General features: G+C 37.9%; 1 protein-coding gene across 6 annotated transcripts in view; it reads right to left on the bottom strand.

The window, feature by feature from the left end:
* UTRN (utrophin) overlaps positions 1-23855 on the bottom strand; it is a 444878-nt gene that overhangs the window by 216738 nt on the left and 204285 nt on the right. For all 6 annotated transcript variants that reach the window (XM_054570070.1, XM_054570072.1, XM_054570071.1 and 3 more), the window contains 4 exons: positions 22435-22649; positions 20249-20366; positions 15475-15680; positions 13754-13908 (listed from right to left, as the gene is read on the bottom strand). In XM_054570070.1, coding sequence (XP_054426045.1) covers positions 13754-13908; positions 15475-15680; positions 20249-20366; positions 22435-22649 — 694 coding nt within the window. The remainder of the gene's footprint in view (positions 1-13753; positions 13909-15474; positions 15681-20248; positions 20367-22434; positions 22650-23855) is intronic.

The following is a 23855-nucleotide window of genomic DNA, read 5'->3' as shown; positions in this document are numbered from 1 at the left end:
TCCTGTTTTAACTTGACAAAATTAACAAAGGATACACCCTGACCAAGTGAGAAAATAACCTAAAATAGGACCAAAAAAACCCCCACAAAACAAAAACCCATGAGATCCAGGAAATCGGGATTCCAGGCCGGGAGGAAAAGCACAGGACGCCCCCAGGACGATGGCTCTGCAGCAGACCTAGAAAGCACGCCTCCAAGGAACAGAATTCGTCCTGACAGACTGCTCAATGGGATTGACTGGTGGGAAATTGTGCTGTCGGGCCATCGAAAATGTGGGAGGAAGTAGAAAAGGCACAAAGGAAAGCAAGCACATAAAAACAAAGCAATTAATTTCAGGTAAAACAAACAGGAAGCAAAATTATAGTAAATCTCAATGCTTGGCTGTTCATGTTATTTAGACAGGCATAAAAATGTAAACACTGAATATCTGCTTATCTAAAAATTCAGTGATGAGATGGCGCAGCTGCTGTGGAAAATAATATGGCAGTTCCTCAAAAAATTAAAAATAAAATTAATATATCATCCAGCCATTCCGCTTCTGGGTATATACTCCACAAGAATTGAAAGCAGGGTTTCAAAGAGATATCTTTATGCCTGTGTTCATAGCAGCATTATTCACAATAGCTAAAATGTGGAAGCAACTCAAGTGTCTATCAATGAATGGATGAAAAGCAAAATGTTGTATATACATACAATAGAATACTATCCGGCCTCAAGAGAAAAGAAAATTCTGACAGATGCTACAACATAGATGAACCTTAAAAACATCACACTAAGTATTATAAGCCAGTCACAGAAAGACAAATACTGTATGGTTCCACTTGTATGAGATACTCAGAATAGTCAAATGCATAGAGACAGAAAGGTGAATGGTGCTTGCCAGGAACTGGGTGCACAGGCAGAATTGGGAGTTGAGTGCTTAATAGCGTAGAGTCTCCGTCTACAAGGCAAAAAGAGTTATGGCGATGATGGCAGTGATGGCTACGCAACAACATGAATGTATTTAATACCAATGAACCGGACGGTCGAGAACAGTTAAGATGGTACATTTTATGCTATGTGTATCTTACCATAATTTAAAAAAAGTGAAAAAAATCAATGATGAGGAAGGGAAGAAAAGAGAATGCTGGCACAAGAAAACTATATCCTACTGGGGGGAGAGCAAAAGTAGGTTTAAAGGTGTTCATATGAAAAATAATACAATAAATAATAAATAATACAAGAATAAACTGTATTTCACATACAACTGCAAACCTACCTTTGCCCCACCCTGTATTTACCACAATACCATGTCAATAAACAACATCTAATATTAATGAATTGGAAGATAATGGCATACTCATTTTATTTAGAATATGGAAATATGTAAATGGCATTAGAAGGAACTAAAGAGAAAGTAGTTGCCCTATGAAGGGGGATTATGGTGAGTAGTAAACTATACTTTTTTTGTTATAAGCCTTTCAGTACTTTTTAATTTTTTGGGTAATTGGATACAGTTCTTTAATTTTTTAAATTTACAAGTTACCCATCAGAATTTGAATGGTTGGTGGTGGTAGTGTTTTATATTCCACCTAAGCCTGCCCACATTTACAATTATTAAAACATGAACAATAAAAATATTTTTTAAAATAGCCAAATAAAGCCTATGTCAAAAAGATACTAGAAAAAAAATCAAAGGAATACGCACATCAATTAACCAACCATGAATAGATAATCCTTATTTTAAAACTACTCATATAAAATTTAGTAATTATTAAGTTACTCAAGTCAAACACTTTGATTTTACATTATCAGCATCCCTTATTGAGGATATTTAGTGAGAGGACTTCCTATACACAAGAGGCAATTATACATCCAACAAGCAAAGGGCCAGGCCAGAGGGGAGGTGGAAAACCTAAGGTGATGCATCAAAGGACAGGGAACTAAGAGGGTCGTGAGCACAGGGCCTTAGACAGTGTCGGGTCCACGGGGTCAAGTAACACCAGCAGCAGGTTTTGGTGACCAATGAAACATTCCGAATCCAGAAACTAAGGCATTTATTGTAAATCTGTCAAAGTATTGATTGGTCTTCAGTAGGAAAAGAGATTCTGCTTTAAAAATATTCACTTTGCAAGAACCTGCAGAAAAACTGTTACCAAAAAACTCTACTTAGTTGGTCATGAGAGCTAAAGAATAAGCGTTTGGGATCAAGGCAGACAGGGCTCCCACTGACTCGCTGTGAAAGCGCAGCAGCTGCCCGCCCCCTCAGGCACCACCGCGTCATCCCTGAGCTCTACTTGGCACACAAGGCTCTGCATGGTCCAAGACATCGCTTACCTCCTCAAGAGGTATCTCATCGCTCCAAGCCTCCTGTTTTATATACCTACCAAAATGAACCTATTCCTAAACCTCAAAGTGGTCGCTGTCTCTGTCACATCCAGAGTTTTACTTTTCCCTTCCTTTACCTTAAATATCCTCCCTCTTCCCCCCTCTGCTCATCTTTCCTTCCCCACTGTGTTCATTTTTCCTTACCCTGCAGAACCTGGTGCAGACGCCCGCCAAACCTAGTGGCCCATCCTCCCGGAGCACCCAAGATCCCCCTTACTGCGGCACGCAGCGTGCCGTGGCCGCTGGAACGACACACTACACACGCAGGGGCTTGCCATGCCCACTGTCTCATGGCTGGGTAAGTTAGTTTCTGAAAGGGGTCTCACTGGACTCAGATCAAGTTGTCAGCAGGCGGGACCGTGTCTCCTTGTAGAGGTGCGCCTGTCCCCTTGCCATTTCCAGCTTCTAGTGCTGCCCACACTCCTCGGCTTGTGGCTCCTTCTTCCATCTTCAAAGCCAGCAGGGAGGGGTGAGGCCTCAGGTCACATCTCTCCGACCTGCTCATTCCTCTGCCTCCCTCCTCCACTTTTAAGGACCCACAAATAGAACTGGCCCACCCAGATGATCCAAGACAGTCTCCCCATTTTGGTGGTCATTATTCTGCCTATCTCTTTATAGTGTACCCTCCAATCAGGACTGAAGTGACTGCTCTCCTGTGAGTTTAAAGTTTCTGAATCATCAGTTCACCTGGTACCCCCAGGACCTACACAGAGCAGCAACTAACTAATACAAACACAGGAATAATATCTCCATTCCTCCAATATTTTAAGGAGAAAATGCAGTAAGCCCATAAGTGTATCAAGACATAGTAAACACTCAATAAATAGTATTTTCCCTAACCTTATATATGAACTTAGTTAAATACTGGCAATTTTATTTATAGCACACAGGTGTGCAATTTAATAATAAATGCCATGGGGAATATTTTTAAATTCACATAAAACTCATTCAGATTTTTTTATCATAAATGTAATCAACTACTAAAAATAATGAACATACTGAAAACTAAACTCTATTTAAAGCTGTCCAAATTATCTTCATGTTATTATAATACATATACATTTTAAAATTTTACAATCATAGTATATATTAATTTGTAGTCTGATTTTTGAAATTAATATGATTTCATTTGTAATTGCTGATAAAATAGAGCTCAAAGGTATAAGTTCTCCACGCAACCCATTTTAGTCTCTATTAAAATTAGATCAAATGCTAAAGTACGGTATATGGTATGTCACAAGAAACTTTTATCCACTTTCAAGGAATTTCACATGACGTATTGTACTACCATAAAGCCAAAAATAATTGCTAAAATTAGAAGCACAGGGGTATATATGCACATTTATTACACAGCCTAATAAATTACCATTAATGTCAATGGGGTACTGCTCTCAGGGGTGGGGGGAGGGAACCCTATTTCTATACCTCTGCCATTTACCAGCTGTAAGGCTTGGGGTAAAACGTTTTAATTCTCCAATTTTCTTTATCCTTAAAATAAGTTGCTTGGACAGCATGAGGAAAAAACCCATTTCAGATTCTCCAAAGGTCCTTCTAAAACTACATAATCCATCACATTGCAGAGGTTACAAAACCTGCTGGAAGAGGCCCTCCGTTCTCTCCTCCGTCCCTAGCTTCAATTTCAGCTTCATTAAGAATCACAACATGTAAATGACACATTGCTCATGGGAGTAGATAAATGCTGTACAGAAAGCAGAAGGTTGGGGAGTATTAATGTGGAAGTTTCCTGAGATCCATCAGGACTGGCCTAACACTATTCTACAGCTTGCGATGCAGAGTTTATACCTGGCAGTTCTGGTTGGTGCATCTCAAGAAAGACCAGAACAGAGCTAGAGAACCTTCTGAGAAATGTAATGAGAGAATATTGGGGAAGCTGCACTATTACAAAAAATATATATTAAGTTGAGGAAATTGTGGCTACTGGACAAAGGCAGAGAAGTGTCATTTAAAAAAAAATCTTTTTTAGCCTACAAATCATAAAGAATACGCACAGGCTGAAAACGTAAAAGATAAAACATTTGAAGTAGAAGGATAACTTGAGCAGAAACAAGATGTTCTACTTCAAACAGAAGTAACAAACTATGGAATTCTTTAGTACAAGAAATGGTACAGACTAAAAATATAAATAGCTTCTCATCAAAGATTAAAGGAATTCATTGGTGACAGATTTATAATAGTTTATATTAAAGGGAACTGGGATTTTAAAAATGTAAACTCTTAGCTGTTATGAGATTTATATTATAAAAGCAACTGATATGTTACAAAATAGCTTAGAGTAATCAATCAAAATAGCTTATAGTTATTTTGTAGCATAACAAAATGTGGCCACCCACATAACTGCCTTGTTTAAATATTATTTTAAAGATGTTAAATAATACTTTCTATTTTAAGCTATAAGATATCTTGGTTAATCAAGTGTGCATGTGCTTATAATTGATCAAAAGAGTGTTTGAACATCAATAGATATGTCTTTTTTTTAGACTTTAATGGAAAAGAACATCTCGTGAAACCCACAAATATGTGTTGCTAATTTTGGTATACTTAAAAGGTGATCTTCACAGTTACATGAGATTTAAACACATTTATCTTTTTTAGAGCAGAAAAATGGTAGTGTCAGTCGTCTGAGTGGCATGCAGAAAACTTAAAATGAAACATTGTTTAAGTTTTTCAGTGGGTACCTTCACAAGGTAATTTTGTTCTTTGGTAAATAAAATAAGATTTAACTAGAAAATATATTAAAACACCCTTTGGGGAAATGTATTTGATTTTGTGAAGAATTAGTCACTGCAGATCTCTCCAATGATCTTTGGTTTTTTGGTGACCAATCTGTTACATAGAGATTGGGTCATCACCAAGCACTTTAAAAAGTCACTCCATGGGATTTAAGAAGATTCTGCTAGGCTGCTAATACCACACCACTTGGGAAGCTCAAGAGAGCCCCTGTCCCCATGCCACCCCATTATGCCTGCCCATGACCTTATAAATAACCGAGAGGAGCAGCTCTCCTTTGGGCTGCCATTGCAGCAAGTACATATTCAAGCCCACAGAGCTGTTCTCGCGGGAGGATTTATCTCACCACATCCTATTTCCTTTTCAGCTAAGTCACTACCAGACGTTCGGTCTCCATTAGCCAACCAATATCAGACTGTAACTCTAATACTACTCTATACCCTTCCGAGTTTCCCCCAATCCACCCTTCTGTCATCCCGGAAATCTATTCTGTGATTGCCGAAGGACACGACAAAGGTCTATCTTCCCTGTACGCTTACTATATTATAAACCACAAGTAGGCACCCATCCCTGTCCGGCAACACTGGAAAGTACCCCGAGGAAGCTCTCCGTCCCACCCACCAGGATTCTGAGTTTACATATCTGATCTTCTTCCTTCAGACCTCTCAGTCTCACCTCCACCCTCACTGACAGCATGCCCCAAAGGTCATAAAGCAAGCAGGCGCCATTGCACAGAGAGCCTCTCATCTTCCCGCCGCTAAGGCACCAGTCCACAAGCACCTGTACTCACCTCCTCATTGGCCGTCCTGTCACAGTGGAAAATGCATCCCAGCTCTTACCAAACTCAATTCTCCAGATACCACCTTCTTGTCTACTTTCTGCCCTCTTACTTTGTCCCCTCTGTCTTGAGTCACAACAGTCTCTCCGCTACTGGATCATTCCCATGAGCATAAAAACATACTTTACCATGTCCCATTTTAAAGAAAAAGTAGTCACCACTCTGGGGAAAAAAAACAAAACAAAACAAAACAAAACCCTCCAGGCATTACCCAATCTCTCTGTCCCTCTTCACAGCAAACATTTGTAATTTCCTGCCACAAATCGTCTCTGCCTTCATCTTAGCCTCTGGCTTCTAGTCCCATCACTCCCTTGAAACTGCCCTTCTCAAAACCACCAGTAACCTCCAAGCGGTGGAATTCCATGCACGATGTTCTATGCTGTCTTTTCTGATTCCTCAGCCTCATTCAGCACAATGGATCAGTCCCTCTTAAATACATTTTCCTCTCACCCATCCCTCTTAGACATGTTCCTTTCCCTCCACTTTCGAACACGAGTCCTAGATTTTCTCTCTACTTCGTTGGAAGCTTTATCTCAGTCCTTTTGTCCTCTCCTATTCTGCTCCATCACCAAATCTTAGGATCTACGGACTCAGGCAAGCGTCCTGTTCTCTCCTCGATCTTTACTATTCTCCCAGTGATCCCGTTCAATCCCTCAGACTTAACCTCCAACACAAGTGCCAAGAACGCCCTAATTCCTATTTGAAGCCCAGAACATTTGAGTTCCAGATCCATATATCCAATTGCCTATTTGATCTATATACTTATGCAATCCTTTTTAAAAATATGTTTATGCAATCCTTTTTAAAGACATAGAGGAACATCGATGTGAGGGAGAAACATCAATTGGCTGCCTCCTGTACAGATCCCCAACCAGGGATTAAACCAACAACGTAGGTATGTGCCCTGACAGGGAATCGAACCCTAAGCTTTTGGTATATGAGACGACATTCCGACCAGCTGAGCCATGCTGGCCAGGCCTCAAAATCCAATCCTTGATTTTTCTCTCCCCAAAATTCCCACAGCCTTTCCTAGTGAATGGTCCCACCACTCATCCTTTTTCAAAGTGCTGTCTCTGATTGTTTCTGCTCCCTGACACCATAGATCGAGTCCATCAGAACATCTCTTCGGCCCCATCAAGCCATCATCTTCTTCTCTTCGCCACTGCTGGCACATAATATCCCAGGTACCACTGTCTCGCACTTGAACTACAACAATCAGTTCTGTACTTGTGTCCCCAATTACTCTCTTATGACCTTACAATCTATTCTCCACATAAGATTCAGAAGGATTAAAGGTAGTGTTGTAAATTACTGTCACCCTTGCTTGGTAATGTCAACAGCTTTCCACTGTACTCATAATACCCAAACTCCATGCCATGTATTATAAAGTTCAGTATGATCTGGCCTTTGCCTTGCTCTTCTACTACATCTCAAACCCCCTTCTTTATTACATTTCAACATATTCTGTGCTCCTTCCTGCCTCATGACTTTTACATTTGCCATTCAATTTAGATTTTTTTTCAGATGGTTCCTCTTAATTTGAATCAGCTCAAATGCCTTCATAATTATGCTTTCTAAATTTGTCCAAGTTAAGTAAGTCCCTCTCTTATGTAGTACCTTCTTAAGTTTCCTTTCCTCCAAAATAATCACCTATAATTATGTAATATTTTCTGACTTACAACCTGGCTTTGCCTATGAAAGGTAAGTTTCCTGGGGGTAAACTCAGGGCATTGAGGATGGATAAATCTTCAGAGCTAATGACAGAGCTTAACAAATACAGGAGGCTAAGTAATTACACATTTAATTAATTAATTAATTAATGAAAAACGACATGAAAATGAAATAACAGCAAAGACTACAGGCACTGGTCTTTTAGTTTGTTTATTGTGGAGTTACATGTACTCAGAAAATATCTGAATACTTGAGCTCAATATTTATAAAATAAAAACATTAGCATTTTTAGCATATACTAAAAAAGCATTGTAGATTTTTTAAGGCAACAAAATAGTGACTGATATACAGGGTCCAAGAGAAGTAAGGCCTGCTTGTGTGTGGTTAGTAGGGTAATAATATGGGTGTAATAATTTATAGTTTTAATTTGAACATTTCACCTAAAATGTCATATGGTATGCTTGAGTGTGATATTATTATGTTATAGAATTATATGTTTATGATTTTGTAAGAAAAGATTTATTAATAAAAAAGGGGTGTTATTTGTACCAGACCCTGTATTAAAACAATATCACAGAAGAGGAAAACATAGAAGATTATCATTTTTATACTTTTTTCTTCATCAATTTCCTTCTCAGCTCAGAAGGAAAAACTAAAAATGAAATGCTAGCAAAAAAAGGAAAGGAAACAGGTTGAAAATAAAGGTTACTTTCAGGGAAATAAGTAAGCTTCCGAGAGGATAAATCAAGTTGACTGGCCCAGATCGCTGAGCCTCATACTGGTGTACATGGTTAGAAGGGTAAGGCTACTTGTACTTTTCACCTAAACCCATTAATTTGGGAATGACACCTTCTATAGCGTTCATTTTAAGAACACAGAGATTGAGCCTGGTGGATGTCAGGCCATAGGACACAATCTCAATATAACTAACTCCTATTGACCATTGTTAAAAGGAATTGACCAAATATACAATGGATAAATGCTGAAAAGTAGTGCTTCATTTTTATTACTCTTTAGGGACAATAAACAACCACCACTGAAAAAGTAGTAACAGAAATAATGGAAACTTCAAAATATACAATGAAAATAATTGGAAAAGCAATCAAAGGTAAATTCAAATTTTGGGAATGTAATCTGTTTTCAAAATAGTCAAGGGCTTCACAAATTTAGTCTCTAGCAGACCCTTTGTGAATTATATACATTCCACGTGTCCAGCTAGCCATTATTAAGATAATGAACCTTAATTACAAAGACAGTGGTATTGAAAAAAAAGAAAATAAAGTTTCTTTACTAGATAAATCTGCATTTGTGGCCTCTCTCATGAAATAATTGTGTTTTTAATACTATACCCTTTCTTTCCAGGATGGTTAGACTTCTGCTTAGGCAGAAAACACTTAAATGCAATGTCAGTGCAACACTCGTGATGATTTTACTAAATGCTATGGTCCAACTGTGTCTGTCCTCCCCCAAATCATATTTTGTAGCTTAACATTCAATGTGACGGAAGTCAGCCTTCAGGAGGTGATTAGGTCACGAGGGCAGAGCCCTCATGAATGAGACAAATGCCCTTATGTGTAAAAGAGCCAGTCTGGGAGAGTTCTCTTACCCCTTCTGCCATGTGAGACTAAAACGGGAAGTCTGTGACCCCGAGGCGGGCCCTCACCGGACCATGCTGGGACCCTGATCCTGTACTTCTGGGCTCCAGGACTGGGAGTTAATTTCTCTTGTGTATAAGCCACCCAGTCTGTGGTATTTTGTTACAGCTGCCGGAACGGTCTAAGACACTACCTGAGAAAAATGTCATATTCTAACAGTGTCACCTGGTAATAAATATTTAAAGTACCTGCACTGCATTCAGCATATCAGATAATCAACCATTTTATGATTAATGTGCACAGAGACTGTTCAAAATGATTATAGACAAATAACATAGTGACTCAACCTTTTGCTAATTTCACTACTACTATAAAGCAGACGGCAGGGCAGTGGATTTCTAAATAAATAATAGGACAGAACATATGATGCTAAATTTGGCTAATCTTTGGTTAAGCACATAACATGTACGAGAAACTTGTACACATAATTTTTGATCTTTGTGATGATCTTACGCTTAGGTATGTTCTCCACTTTAGAACCAAGGGAAGTGAAACTCAGCGATTTGAAATAGCTTGCTCAAGGGTGGCAAGCCACACAGACATAAGTGAGCATGTCGGGGTTTTAACCAAGGCTTGCCAGGCACCTTAGCCAGCGTGCTTTCCATTCTGCCTGCACAAACCGAGGGTTGCCTTAAAAGGGGCAAGGCAAAATGCGGCTTCTGGCGGGGAGGGCAAAGAGAAAAATATGTAGTAATGAATGACCTGTCAGCTTGTCTTTAAAACATAAAGTTATATTATCTCATTTTATTTATGTTAGCACAAGTAACTATGTGTGTACATATGTTCATGTAAAAGTATGTGTGTGTAGTCATACATATACCTATACCTACACACATACACCTACACATACACACATGCACACCAGGGTTAAAACAACATTTCAGACCTAAGTCAGGCATCTACACTCCAAAAGTTACTATAAACACATTTCTACTACTGCCACCTCAAAGTGTACTAAAAATAATTTGCTAATTGGCATTAATAGATGTAAAAGAAAAAATATCACAGGTTAAAAGAATAGTGGCCAAGGTATATCAATTAGTTTAAAATATTAGAGACAGACCTGTTGTATACAGAATCCAAAATATCAGGAGCCAGCTGTGTTTCAGAATTTAAAATATTTTGTGCATTAGAAAACTATTATGAATATATCTGTATGACATATTACCCCCAAGTAGGATCTGAAGCAGCAAACACATTAATATTTCTGCACTTAAGACCAACGCTATTCACACTAAGCAGGATAAGTGAAGACTATAATAAATAGCTTCATGTCAAGGCAAAGCTTTCTGATATCTCAGCATATTGGATTTTGGCACTGCAGATAAGGGATTGTGGACCTGCTACTGTGAATGGCCAAATTACTTAGGCCAACTGCAATTCACAGAAGACATTTCCTTTGAAAGCTGATATTAAACTTCACACATTACCCCGCAATAACAATATTGCACTGGCAAGTATAATAACCCTTCACCCCTCCAGCACTTGGCTGCCAATGACGTATATTCAGAATACAGCTGGGAGATGAAAGGTGAGCCCTGGTACAAGGCCTCTCGGCAGCCATTACAGAGGGCGCAATGGCCACCTACTGGAGAGTGTGGCATTATTCATCACTGACGCCCCGTATCTTTAATCAGATCTGGCTTCTAAATTCAACACAGATAAGAACCAGTAAGGAAATCACAGACAGACACAAGAGGTGAGTGCCTGGAGCCCTGAAGAGCAATAGCTGACGTTCTGGTAATAAAGAAGAAAAAGAAAACCCTTTGTGAAGAAGGTAAGAGCCTCCTCACTGCAAGGACAAACAGGCTTGGGTTCCAATCGCAGCTCTGCCCGCATGAGCTTGGTGACCTCGGGTATTTCGTCACCTCTCTCTGCTTCAGTTTACTCAGTGACATAGTATTGATGACAATGCTGCCTGTCTCCTAGGGCTGTTGTGAGGAATAAATCAAGTAACTCACGTGAAGGGGTTAGCACAGTGCCTGACTGTGAGCAGGTACTCAATAAAATTCATACACTAAAAACAAAGCGCAAAGCCTCACATGCTGCCTGAATAAATTTACTATCAATTCTTCAGAACTCAGAGCATGATCACAATTTAATACAGAAAAATATCATCTTAGCTATGCCATGTGACTTTGAACATGTCCTTTAAACTTCTGCAAGCCTGAGAGCAGTAGATTAGACCACGCATTCTTCTCAGAGGTGATCAGGGGTTCTTTGGCAGGGCAAGGCAGAGGAGGGGAGTGGGAAAAATGTACTCTTTTACTGTATAAAGCACAACTATAAAGCAGAGAAACAGATACACAGTATACTCAATAGTACAAAATTTCACACGAACAGGTATCTAAAAAGGCTTCTTGGGAGGTGGCTAATGGAATACGGGGTGGAGAAACACTGGCTCAAATGAAGCATAAGGTTAAATACATCTCTGAAAGTACTTTAATTCTATCTTCACAACAGTAAGGCCAAGAATTTTTTTTAAAAAAAGGTTTAATATAAGTTTGAAGACTTTGTATAAGAAGGCAAGGAAAGATTTGTGTATTTTAGAAACATCTCCAATCAAAACAGTTAAAAATTGCAAACGTCACTGTGCTTAAAGAGAAAATCCTCTCAGCACATAAAAACCCCAGCTGTCACTCACGGGGCCTGTGAGCCGCAGTTGCATTGTGTTTTCCCTGCACTATAGACAACAGCATATCCCAATCACACCTAGACATTAATATAGTCAACTACTTCCCCCCAAAATGAAGAAAGAAGCCAGAATAAGGACAACTGCTTGTAACCACCGTACAATTGGAACACTGGGGCTGTCTTAGCTGTGATAAATGAAAGGTCCCCTTGGAATATAATTCATTTTTAATTGCCTCTTCCATCTAATCTAACTACTGCTGTAGTCTGTCTTCAAATATTTACAAAGTAAAAGCAAAAAAAGAATCGGGGGTGCTAAATTAAGCAGGCCACACATCTTTACATGATCAGTTTTTCCGGTATTGTTTACAACAAAAATAAAGTCACAACTTATACATGAATTTTTGGAAACAGATAAAGTATGATTAACGACCACCTCTTTGAGTGTTGAAGTTGTTTTTTTTTTAAACTGAGGTATAACTGACATACAACTTTGTATTAGTTTTAGAAACACAATATAATAATTTGATATATGTATATATTACAAAAATGATTAGAACTGTCAGTCTAGTTAACATCCGTCACCACAGTTAACAGATTTTTTTCTTGTGATGAGGACTTTTAAGATCTACCCTCTCAGCAACTTCCAAATGTAGAATACAGTACTGTTAACTACGGTCACCATGATGCATATTACATTCCCAGAACTTGTTTATCTTATAACTGGAAGTTTGTACCTTAAAGCTGTTTGTAATTCACCTTCTTCCCTGCCCTAGTTTTGGGATCCTTACTATACCCAAATAACCTGTTCCAACAAAAGAAAACAGTTGTACAATATGCTAGGAAGATCAGTATTACAGCTACGTCCTACTTGAACCACTTCTGAAGTTTTGGGCTTGCTACCCCAGTTTTATTTCCTCCAGAATCCTTGGTTTCCCATGCTCGTATACTGCCCTCATAATTTCTTTGAGTTTTCGAAAAACCTACTTTAGAAATTCTAACTAAAAATGGCATTCTAAAAATGTATAAAACACCTCCATATCAAAATGTTATGAAATGCCTGGTCATACTTTATTACCAGTGCCACATATCATAGAGTATTCTAACAGTAACCATTTCATTCACTGAAAAATAAATGTGTTTTGATATCTTTGACAGCTTTCAGGCAGTTGCATTTGAATATATGAAGATGCATGTGAAACCATAATTCTCTTAGACACAGGCACACCCCACACTATGCAGGAAGTAAACACAGTGTACCTGATGGTGAATATAAATATGCCATCTTAAAAAGATGCTAACCACTAGTTTATAGGTCCTCAAATCCTAGGTGTTCAGGTGACAGAAAAATCTCTCTTATGAACCCATATGCTATTTTAGGCTGTTCCAAATATACTGATGAGACAGGGTAATGGAAAGGAAAAAAATAAATTAGTTAAGCCCTAAATACACATAGCATATTTCAGGAGTCTAGTGAGGAAGATCCAGCCAAACTGCACGCTATTTTCATTGCCATTAGAAATAACGTTACCCTAGAGCAGCTGTGAATACCAAGTGTTCCTTACCACCACAGTGCTACAAGATATGCTCTAGGTAGCACCGAGAGGATACCCCAAAATCAGAACACATAAATAGCCACTGGCAAGATTCAGACTTATTCAAGTAAAATTTCCATTACAAAATTTCAAGTAGATATTGTATGTACATCCTATATATAAAGATAAAAAAATAATCAAATGTACTTCCAGTAGTCACATATTTTGGCATGTTTCTATGAGAAAGCCAAAGCAATCAAATTCTCAACTTGACAACACCCATTGCTCTGCCAGGGACTTAGCATTTACCTTTGTTTCAGGTTGACCCACGATGTTTTTAAGTACTCAGTGGTTTCTTTCACGTTCCTTGTGTCATCACTACCATATTCTTCCAGCAGCTTCTGTAGGACATTATCGAACGCCATCACGATACCATCACCAGGACCCAGTTCTTGAAGCAGTATCTAAGGCGTAAGTCCAGGTGTCATTGTTAGACGTGGTCACTCAGGAACGAGTATTACCAAAACACGGGTCCTCCCAGCAGGTTTTAACATGTGTTAGACACAGAATTCAAATGAAGAAAGCAAATTACTAGACCAACTCTTGCATGCACGTTTAAACCAAAATAATTACTAAAGTGAAAAGAAAAATGTCTAAGAAAGTGATCAGGTACATAGCAGATGATGTTAAAAATTATCTTTTCCTCTTATGGATATGTTATTTGTCTCTTCATTCCTTCAGCTATATGTCTGATCCTTATAGGAACATGCTTTGTATAGAAATGAAGTTACTATAGAATCCTCCTCACTTAGAGAAATGGAAAGGGCCAACAATATGGAAGTCTTCTGTCTCTTGACCCTCAATCACTATGTGCATTTACAAAATTAACTGCCTGATAGGATCAAACAGACAAGCAAGGTTCACTGAGAGTTGCTGGAATAGCTAGACTGCGGCCGAGTCTGTCCATTGGCATTTGTTCTTTGACACACATTTTTAACCTCTGAGAGTCCCTGGATCAAGATACTTGCCATGAAATCCAAATGACAAATGAAAGTTGCTTTAGTGCTTTTTGTAGCAACTAACAGAAAAATCTACCCTAAAGTTTCAAAAGAAAATAACCATTTGTGCTGATTAGAATAGAATATTCTGAACATGATGACCCAAGCACTGATATCGCTTTTAATTGTGTTCCTTTAGTGATGCGTTGGGGGTTTGGCTAATATTACTTGTGATTCATTTGGTGAAAACAATCAGCAGGTAATCGACAAACACAGAGAATGATCCAGGAAATTCGGGCACCTGGCCACTTGCTTTTTAAATTATAACCATGGAAAGTCTGTATGTGTGAAGAATGAAAGCATACTTCCGTGTTTTAGATTTTGATTCCCACATATTCATTATTATACTCTTCACAAACGTACACTTTCATCTTAGGCTATCTGAAGGACAACTAAATACACTAAAATATAACCTAACAACCACAACCTCGAATTCGAGTTCAATATCATCAACTCTATAATCAAACTGATCACAAAATGTTCCTGCTCTGATAACATTGATAAAACAGTTTGCTTATAAAGGTATTAATAGAAACTAAACTTATTATCTGATTTGTTCCATCCAGTAGCTCTCAGGTGAAAGTCTCAAGACATTTCATAAGTAGATATAACCTTCAGGGTAGACATAAAGGGGGCAAAAGATGGGAATCCTAGGATCCTGAAATTGCTCCTTTGCTAGATGCTGGTTTATGGGTGTGTTCCATCTGCAAAGTGTCAGTGAGCTATAAATCTAGGATATATGTGCGTTTCTATTTGTTATGCCTCCAGAAAAGTTTCTGCTCCTTCCTGGTCAAATTCCTTATATTTCAATGTGTATTAAATTTCACATTAAATTTAATATAACTTAAATTTCGATGTATATTCTAAGAACTTAGGAAAACATCATGACAGGAGTCCTAAAAATTCCAGTTAACAGAACAAAAATTATATCCCACAAATCGATATTGCCAAAAACTATCTAAGGAGTCTCACCTGATTATCAGAGATTTGTTTGATAAGTGGATCTCTCCGGGCTTGTTGAAGGATATAGAGCCGAGCCTCATATTTTCGCATCAGTTCCTCGGTCTCTTCCCTGTGGTCGTCCCACTGCAGACTGTCGATCACCATGTCCTCCAGCTGCTGCTGCCGCAGCTCGACGCCGTGCTGAGTGCTGTCCCACTGGTTTTTGACCTTTTCCACTGGAGGAAGCAGGATAAAAACGAATTCCACAAAGTGACTATCAGGAAAGGGAAAAAAATACCTGATACCAAATTTAGTACAAATAAGGCTATCAATGGGAAAGGCAAATGAGGAAAGTAGATATGCACATTTTAAAGAGATTTCAGTATGTCACAATATACAATTGATATACTTCTGAAGCCATTCTTCAGGGAAAATTCTTAAACTCTATTTTAAGTACACTAAAATACCTCACAATTAAAATATCTGCGATGATAAACCGGTGAAGCAAAAAGCTGTAAGAAAAATAATCCCCTGCCTTGTTCTATATTTATAGAACCGGGTTTAAGGAAGGTGGACTTAACAGCGCTTTGTGGAACTTGAAGACACAGACATAGTTGCTTGTGTCCTCAAAGGAGACGTCCTAGGTAGTCTTGGTTTTAAAACTCTTCAAGAGTACTTTCACATTTGTCTTACTGTTGGATTAAACCTATCTAAAAGGAAGTATTTTTCTATGTTGAAGTTTAAGAGAAACACCAAAAGTAGATTCAAGTTCTCTATACCCAGCAGCTCTTTATTGTAAAAAAAGAAGAAAAAAAAAACACACAAAACAATATTGGCAGTTTTCTGCTTTCTTTTTTATTGTATCTTTCTATTTCTCTTTCATTCTGTCCCTTTTTTAAAAAAAATTTTGTTATTTTATTACAATCATCCCAATTCTTTCCCCTTCGTCCTCCCCCACCCATCCCACCCCTGGCTCCCAACAGTCAGGTCAATTCCCATGCTGTTGTACCCGCCCATGGGTCATTCATACATGTTCTCTGACTGCTCCCCTTCTTTCTACTATTCTCCCCCTCTCCGCTGGTCACTGTTAGTCTGTTCCATGTTTCGATGCCTGTGGTACTGTTTTGTTCATTAGTTTATTTTGTTCATTAGAGTCCTCTTATAGGGGGGATCATATGGTATTTGTTTTTCATCGAATGGCTTATTTCACTTAGCATAATATTCTCCGGTTCCATCCATGCTGTCACAAAAGGCAGGAGTTCCTTATTTTTTTCTGCTGTGTGGTATGCCATTGTGTAAATGTACCACAGCTTTTTGATCCTCTCATTTACTGATAGGCACTTAGGCTGTTTCCAGCACTTGGTAATTGTAAGTAGAGCTTCCATGAACATAGGGGTGCATAAGTTCTTTTGAACTGGTGATTCAAGATTCTTAGGGTATTATTCCCAGCAGTGGAATCCTTGGGTCAAAAAGCAGTTCCATTTTTAGTTTTTTGAGGAAATTCCATACTTTTTTCACAGTGGCTGCACCAGTCTGCATTCCCACCAACAGTGCACTAGGGTTCCCCTTTTTCCACAGACTCACTGGCACTTGTTGTTTGTTGATTTGTTTATGATGGCCATTCTGACAGATATGAGGTGATATCTCATTATGGTTTTAATTTGCATCTCTCTGATGGCTTATGATGTTGAGCATCTTTTCATATGTCTACAGGCCCTCTGTATGTGCTCTTTGGAGAAGTTTCTATTCAGGGCCTTTGCCCATTTTTTTAATTGGATTGTTTGTCTTCCTGGTGTTGAGTCATACCAGAGTTCTTTATATATTTTGGAGATCAAACCATTGTCCAAGGTATCATTGGCAAATATGTTCTCCCATATGGTAGGTTCCCTTTTCATTTTGATGATGGTTTACTTAGCCATGTAGAGGATTTTTAGTTTGATGTAGACCCATTTGTTTAGTTTTTCCTTTATTTCCCTTGACATAGGAGATATATTGGCAAAAGTATTGCTACATGGGATATCTAAAATCTTATCAGCTATAATTTCCTCTAGGATTTTTATGGTGTCACGACTTATATTTAAGTCTTATATACATTTTGAGGTTATTGTGGTGTATGGTGTAAGTTGGTGGTCTACCTTTTTTTTTTTTTTTTTTTTTTTTTTTGCTTTTACCAGTCCAGTTCTCCCAACACCACTTAAGGAAGAAGATATTTTTACACCATTTTATGCTCAAGCCCTCTTTGTCCAATATTATTTGACCACAGAGACATGGATTTATTTCTAGGCTCTCTATTCTGTTTCATTGATCTGTCTGTTTTTATGCCAGTACTAGACTGTTCTGATTAGAGTGGCCTTGTAGTATAGTTTGTTATCAGGTATTGTGATCCTTCCTACTTTGCTCTTCTTTCTCAAGATCGCTGAGGCTGTTCGGGGGACAGTCTCTGTCTCTTTCTCTCTTCTCCTTCTCTCCTCTCCTCTCCACCCCTCATTCTCCTTCACATTTTTGACATGAAATTGAGAAAAGAAGGATCTAAGGAAACAAACTTGTTTAATTACTTAAAGGGCAGTTCATGATCTTGAATTGAAGTCAGTAAGCAAGAGATTTGAATATCTTCAACAACCCACTGATAATAAACAGATATAAAGTTAAAAACAAACTTCTAGAAGAAATTTTGAATGCCATACAGACTGAAGGGCTATGGTTAAGTACCAGGCCAAGAAGAACTTAACTGCAAGATAGCATTTCTTCTGGTAAAATTTTTGGGATAATACAGGGTCATAGTAAACCATTAAAGCTATCAATTTAAGATTACTCAGAAACCTGCAAATTTTACTTATACGTAATAATTCTAAAAAATTGTTCAATGAGATAATTTATTTTATACTGCCTGAATAAAAGTTTAAATAAGTCGCTTAAGATTTTAACTTAATGTTCTACTTGTCAGTTGCAAAGTTACATGGAATACTTAAGCCAATTCTGCTACTAATAGAATCTTTAAATATTGAACAAATAAAGCTAATGACATCAAGTGGCAGCAAATACCACAGGTTTATGATAAAAATAGGCAAATTATCCTATTAATTGTGAATAAGAACTAAAAGCAAGTTACTATGGCTAGTACATGCCAGCTGAGAATTTTTTTTTATTTAATAAATAGTGACAAAGACTATGCAGCTTCTACACAAGCAAATGGAGAGAAAACAAAGAGACAGAGTGCCATTGGGAAGAGAGGATATTTGGGAGAAGTCTTATAAAAAACCTTAAAAGAAACTTTGGACAAATACAGAGATGGTGGGAAAAAACATAAGACAGTACAAAAAGCAAAACGGAGACGGCTTTGTACAGAGTTCGGTGTCACGGAAGCAGAGAAGATCCCCTACCACGCAAGGGACATGGGACCGTTCGAAGTTCCAGAATAAGCAGAAACTGCCCATCGATTAATAATAAAAGGAAGGGAGAAAGAAGGAAAATGGCTGAAGCAGTAAAAATAAACCAACATTGTAAGACACTAAAAGTTCTTCACTAACTCATCTCTTCTAACAACCCTGTTGACACATTTATTTTGATATTAAAACACAATTTTTATAGGAGAAATCATCCAATTTCTCCCCTTGAGAAATATTAAACAAAGTAATAAAATACATTCCAGTTTATATTCTGCCACAAATTAAGTACATAAAAATAATTTATATTGGGCACCGTGGGAGTCCCCAGAAAGGTGCATATTCGCCATCTGTGGTAGGCAGAGAAAATCTGAGTCACTCTGAGACCCACGATGAAGATACAGGGGAAAAGACCACAGCAGGCACTGAAGACAGAAAACACCAGAGACTGTAGGAAAGGCTCTACCAAGGGGGTGATGTTTTATGAGCTGAATCCATTTTTATCTGGGGACAAAAGGCCAAGGAGAAAAAAATAATGCAAATAAAAGTAGGAGAATAAGAAATGTCAGGATGTGTTAAAAAATATGGATAGTACAGAACAGCTACAGACGGAGACAAAGGCTGCTTGTAGGAGAAGAGGGATGATAAAAGTAGGCTGTGACCATCCTTCTAAGTTCCTAGCATGTGTTTCAATTTCAAAATTAATGTGGTAACAACAAGGTTATTGGAACAGATGAATTAGCAGAGAACTTTCAGTATTTTACAATGTTGGTTTATTTTTTCTGAATTAGCCATTTTACTTCTTTCTCCTTTTTATTAATTATCAGATTGCTTTGGCCCATCCATCCTTGAGAACTTATACTTTGTTTTATATGAAATATAAAAGCCAGAAAGTAAACTCAAAACAAAAATCATGACTGTGGTTGTTTTGTTTGTTTGCTTGTTGTTGTTGTTTTTTTTAGTTTGTTTTTTAGCTGACGTATTCCCAAATTGTTGCCAAGCACTGAGGTACACTGTAGTTGCTCAATAAATATTTTTGGAATGAATTTTGAGAAGAGTTAAACAACATGATAAGATCTAGTTCTAGTTAATAAATTATACAGGGAAGAATGGATTTTCATTCCAATGGGTTTCTCTAACTTGTTTTCTTGGTTCCTTCAAAAGAAACACTAACTTAAAAGCAAATGATCCAATGAAACAGTAAATACTTAAAAGAAATGATATTAATTCTTTAAGGAATTCAAAAGAGAATCGTGACAATGTTTATAAGAAATAATAAAACAAGGGAAAGCTATATTTATTAATAAAGAATATCAAACACTAAATAATATTAATTTCTGGTTGAATAATCTTTGAAAATGTGTGTGTGTGTGTAAGTGGATTCAGTGTAAGTGGATGATAGAATATTTTTTTAAACTTACATTTTTCTGTGATTGCTGTTCTCACATCTGAACTGGAAGCCTTATTTTTCAAATTCTGAGCCAGTGTAAAAACATAATCAAGCTGAGGATGGCGCTGTTCCAAGTCAGCCTTTGTGATCTGGTTAAGAAATGATTATTAAGACAGGTTAATAGGCTGTACGCTAAGAATATCAAAGAAGCAAAACTGGTGCGATGATGTCAAAGTTGTTTTTCTCCCAGAAGAGATAGTGAGGCATCTGCAACATGGCAGAGAAAGGGGAGGATTTGGAGTCAGAAGTCCTAGGTTCAAATCTCATCTCTGCCACTTACCATCTCGGTCCCCAGACAAGGCACTTCACCTCTCTGTGGTTTTGTTTTCACACACAAAAAAATATTAAAATACTTTGAGTTCAGCTACATCAAGTCTGAGGAGATTAAATGAAAAAAGTCCCTCTAAAAAACTAAAACACATTCTGAAAAACATAAGCAGTGATTTCTGCAGATGATACCTGGCATATCGATCCTACATCAAATATGAACACAAACTAATATCACCTACAGGGATGGGGGTAAGGTATTGTAAAAATGCTAATTAAAATAATTACAAATTAAACAATTTTAGACACAAAAAAACTGCTGCTCTAGAGTTTATCTCTTAGTACTGATGAACATGGGGAAAAAGTTCATACCAGAAAAAATGATGTATTTTAAGTGTAGAACTAATAAGTAGCCATAAAGACTATTTCCAAAAGGTACAAATACAATGACAAAAATTAGAGAATCTCTTTCTAATTTTTCCGTTCTTCTTCTTGATGAATTCACTAATTCTGCAGAGTTTAATGACTCCTCCATTGTCATCTATTATTTCCAAATGGATTATTCACAACTTCCAATCCCAAAGTCTCAGATTTCAGTGAATGCTGATCAATTCCTTCTAAATGGCATAAGAACCTCTCAGCACAACATATTCGCAACCAAATCAATCACACCCTCATCCACGTTTCATTTCTTCTATTCCTTCTCTCTGCTAACTGCAACAGCATTACCTCAGCCACCCAGAAAGGCTCTTCCCTTTGTATTAAGCATCCTTTGCACTATTCCCATGCTTCCTACTGAAGCAGGGCATTGTTAACACCAGTCTCCAGCCGCTATTTAAAAAAAAAGATGCATGCCCACTGCCTACGAACTCAAAGTCCAGAGGGTTTGCATGGCCCACAAGCTCCTTCAGAGTGACCTTGAGCTGCCTTCACTATCTTATATCTCACCACACTTCCTTATTGCACAAATGTTGACCCGATGTTCCTCATGCTCCCCGACCTTGTGTCTTTATTCCCTCTGCTCCCTGTACCAGGAATGTCATTCATTCGTTGCTGGATGTGAAAATCCCGCACTGCCCGCCTTCCTCATCCAGGCTCCCCTAACAGGTCACGTGCACCTGCCCTATGCCCTGTGCCCTGTACCAGGCCCTCCACTCTGCCACAGACTCATTCTGTTGTATGTATTCAGTGCCTCCATCCCAGTGTGGGCATATTTGCAATCTGGGATAATTTGGTATCTACTTCAAAAGACAGTTAAGGAAGTAAGTGAAATAATACATGTAAATTACTTGCAAAAATACCCAGCACACATAAAGCACTTAATAAAAGTTAGCAATCACTGTTACTAGTTTATGGTTCATTCCTAATTCCTAACTAGTATATTCATTTCAGAATCTCTATACAACACACAGCCTAGAATCTAACACACACTGACTATGAATAAAGAACCTCATAAATTGGCATTATATATATGCACATATATATATAACTATAGTCAGAAGATTCCCACTTCCAATGTCAGCAATTAAATATATAAGGTCATTATGAAATATATGTTGAAAAGGTGCTTCAGGAATTATCCTACATCACATTAGGCATTAAATGTAACACGAGTTTACATTTATACTGATGGGGCTAGATTTACAATATCAGTTTTAGATTTTAAAATATACACTGAGCCTACAACTCAAGTTGGTAAAGGTGATCTTACCAAAACGGCGTAAATGCAAGGAAAGCTTTACTCTTCCAAGCTAGCCTGAGACAGCTATTTGACAGACAAAGCAGTTTTTAGAGCTCACTCTCCGGGAGTTTAGGATAAACACAGGGGATCCAGACACACCCATGTCTAACCATGTGCTCCCATGACAAGGCTTTACACTGTGCACCTACTTTCATTCTGGAAACTGTCTTATTGATCTCTTCTACGTCCCCGACAGTGACAATGTTGGATTTCAGCATCTGGTCGATCAATACCAGCCAGTCGGCTAGTTCTGTTATCGTTCTATCCAGATCAGCAGGAACTGAAATTTCTGAAGCACGAGGAGACTGCACAGGAAGATCTGACGCAGAGGACACTAGCACCACCTTTTGGACACCAGGATGAGCTGAAATTTGAAATGCAGCAAAGAATTACTAAATCAACAGCATATTCCGATGTGCTGGTACAAGGGCGACATGTGCCTGTGCATTTATGTAAAACTTAGATTAAGTAAAAAAATGGTAAGAGTTTCTATTTTCTCATAGTGAAGTAGCAATGGTGTTTCCTGGAGTCTCTATGTCTTTGGTAGCTGTAAAGCCAAGTCTCACAGTACTTTAGGGCAGAAGTTAGGCAGAAGCAACTAACAGTGTTACCAAGAGAAAACAGAATAAAAAAAATACATCAACTGTGAGAAAATCAGCAGTTATTTTGTCAAACGTTTGCCCTAATTGTAAAGCTAACTTACTCAGTGTTCTCTGTTCTTTTTTACTTAACTTTATAACATAAGCATTAGTAATTCTTAATACCCATCATTGTGAATACCTATGTAATCATCTATGGATATATTCACTGTTGGTTAACTCTTTTCCTACAGCTGTGTACTCAGATGGCCCCTTACACTTTATTTTTAAAAAGAACTTGCAAGGAACATCTTTCTGCACATTTCTCATTAACACCTTGGTACAGATTTGCTAAAGTCAAATGACTGGGTCACAAAGTATTACAAAATTTAATGTATTTAATACTTATTGCCAAACTGCTTTCCATAGCAGTTGGGAATTTAGACTTGGAGCAGCAGCGTGTGGCCCTCTGAACATCTGTGTCCACACCAACAATGTCCTGTCTCAATGGATAAACACACGGCTTCCACCAGTGACCTCCCTGTGTTCTTCGCCTGCTACCTTATCAATCTTCACAAACTCATTTTTCTAGGTAAGAGGAACCCTCGCCAAATTGCTGAAAAGTTTCTATTTCGGGATTTTTAATGTGTTTTTTTCTTCTTAACAAATAGATGTTATGGGTGATCAAACCCATAAACCTGTCTTGGGAGATGGTTTTTGTAGAACTTTTAACATTAGAGACTCTTGTCTTCTTTAAAAATTGGGTAAATATGTTTTCTCTTCATTGTTAGTTTGCGTTTGTCCTGTTTTGTTTTCTGTGATGGAAGGTTGGTTGTTTTCCTTTAATTTTAGATGAAGCAGTTGAATTAATTGTTAGGCCCATCTGGAGCCCACTTTAGGATACAGTATATTGGATGAGGCTTAAATAATTTTCTAAAGAAATACAGTCCACCTGTAAATTCAGCACAATTCAAATAAGAAAAACCCCAACA

This window comes from Pteronotus mesoamericanus, unplaced genomic scaffold (assembly GCF_021234165.1).
Source record: "Pteronotus mesoamericanus isolate MK-2021 breed Mesoamerican mustached bat unplaced genomic scaffold, CSHL_Meso_final contig_20, whole genome shotgun sequence".
Taxonomy (NCBI): Eukaryota; Metazoa; Chordata; class Mammalia; order Chiroptera; family Mormoopidae; genus Pteronotus; species Pteronotus mesoamericanus.
The sequence above is the reverse complement of the archived record's forward strand: the minus strand, read 5'-3'. Positions and strand labels throughout refer to the sequence as shown.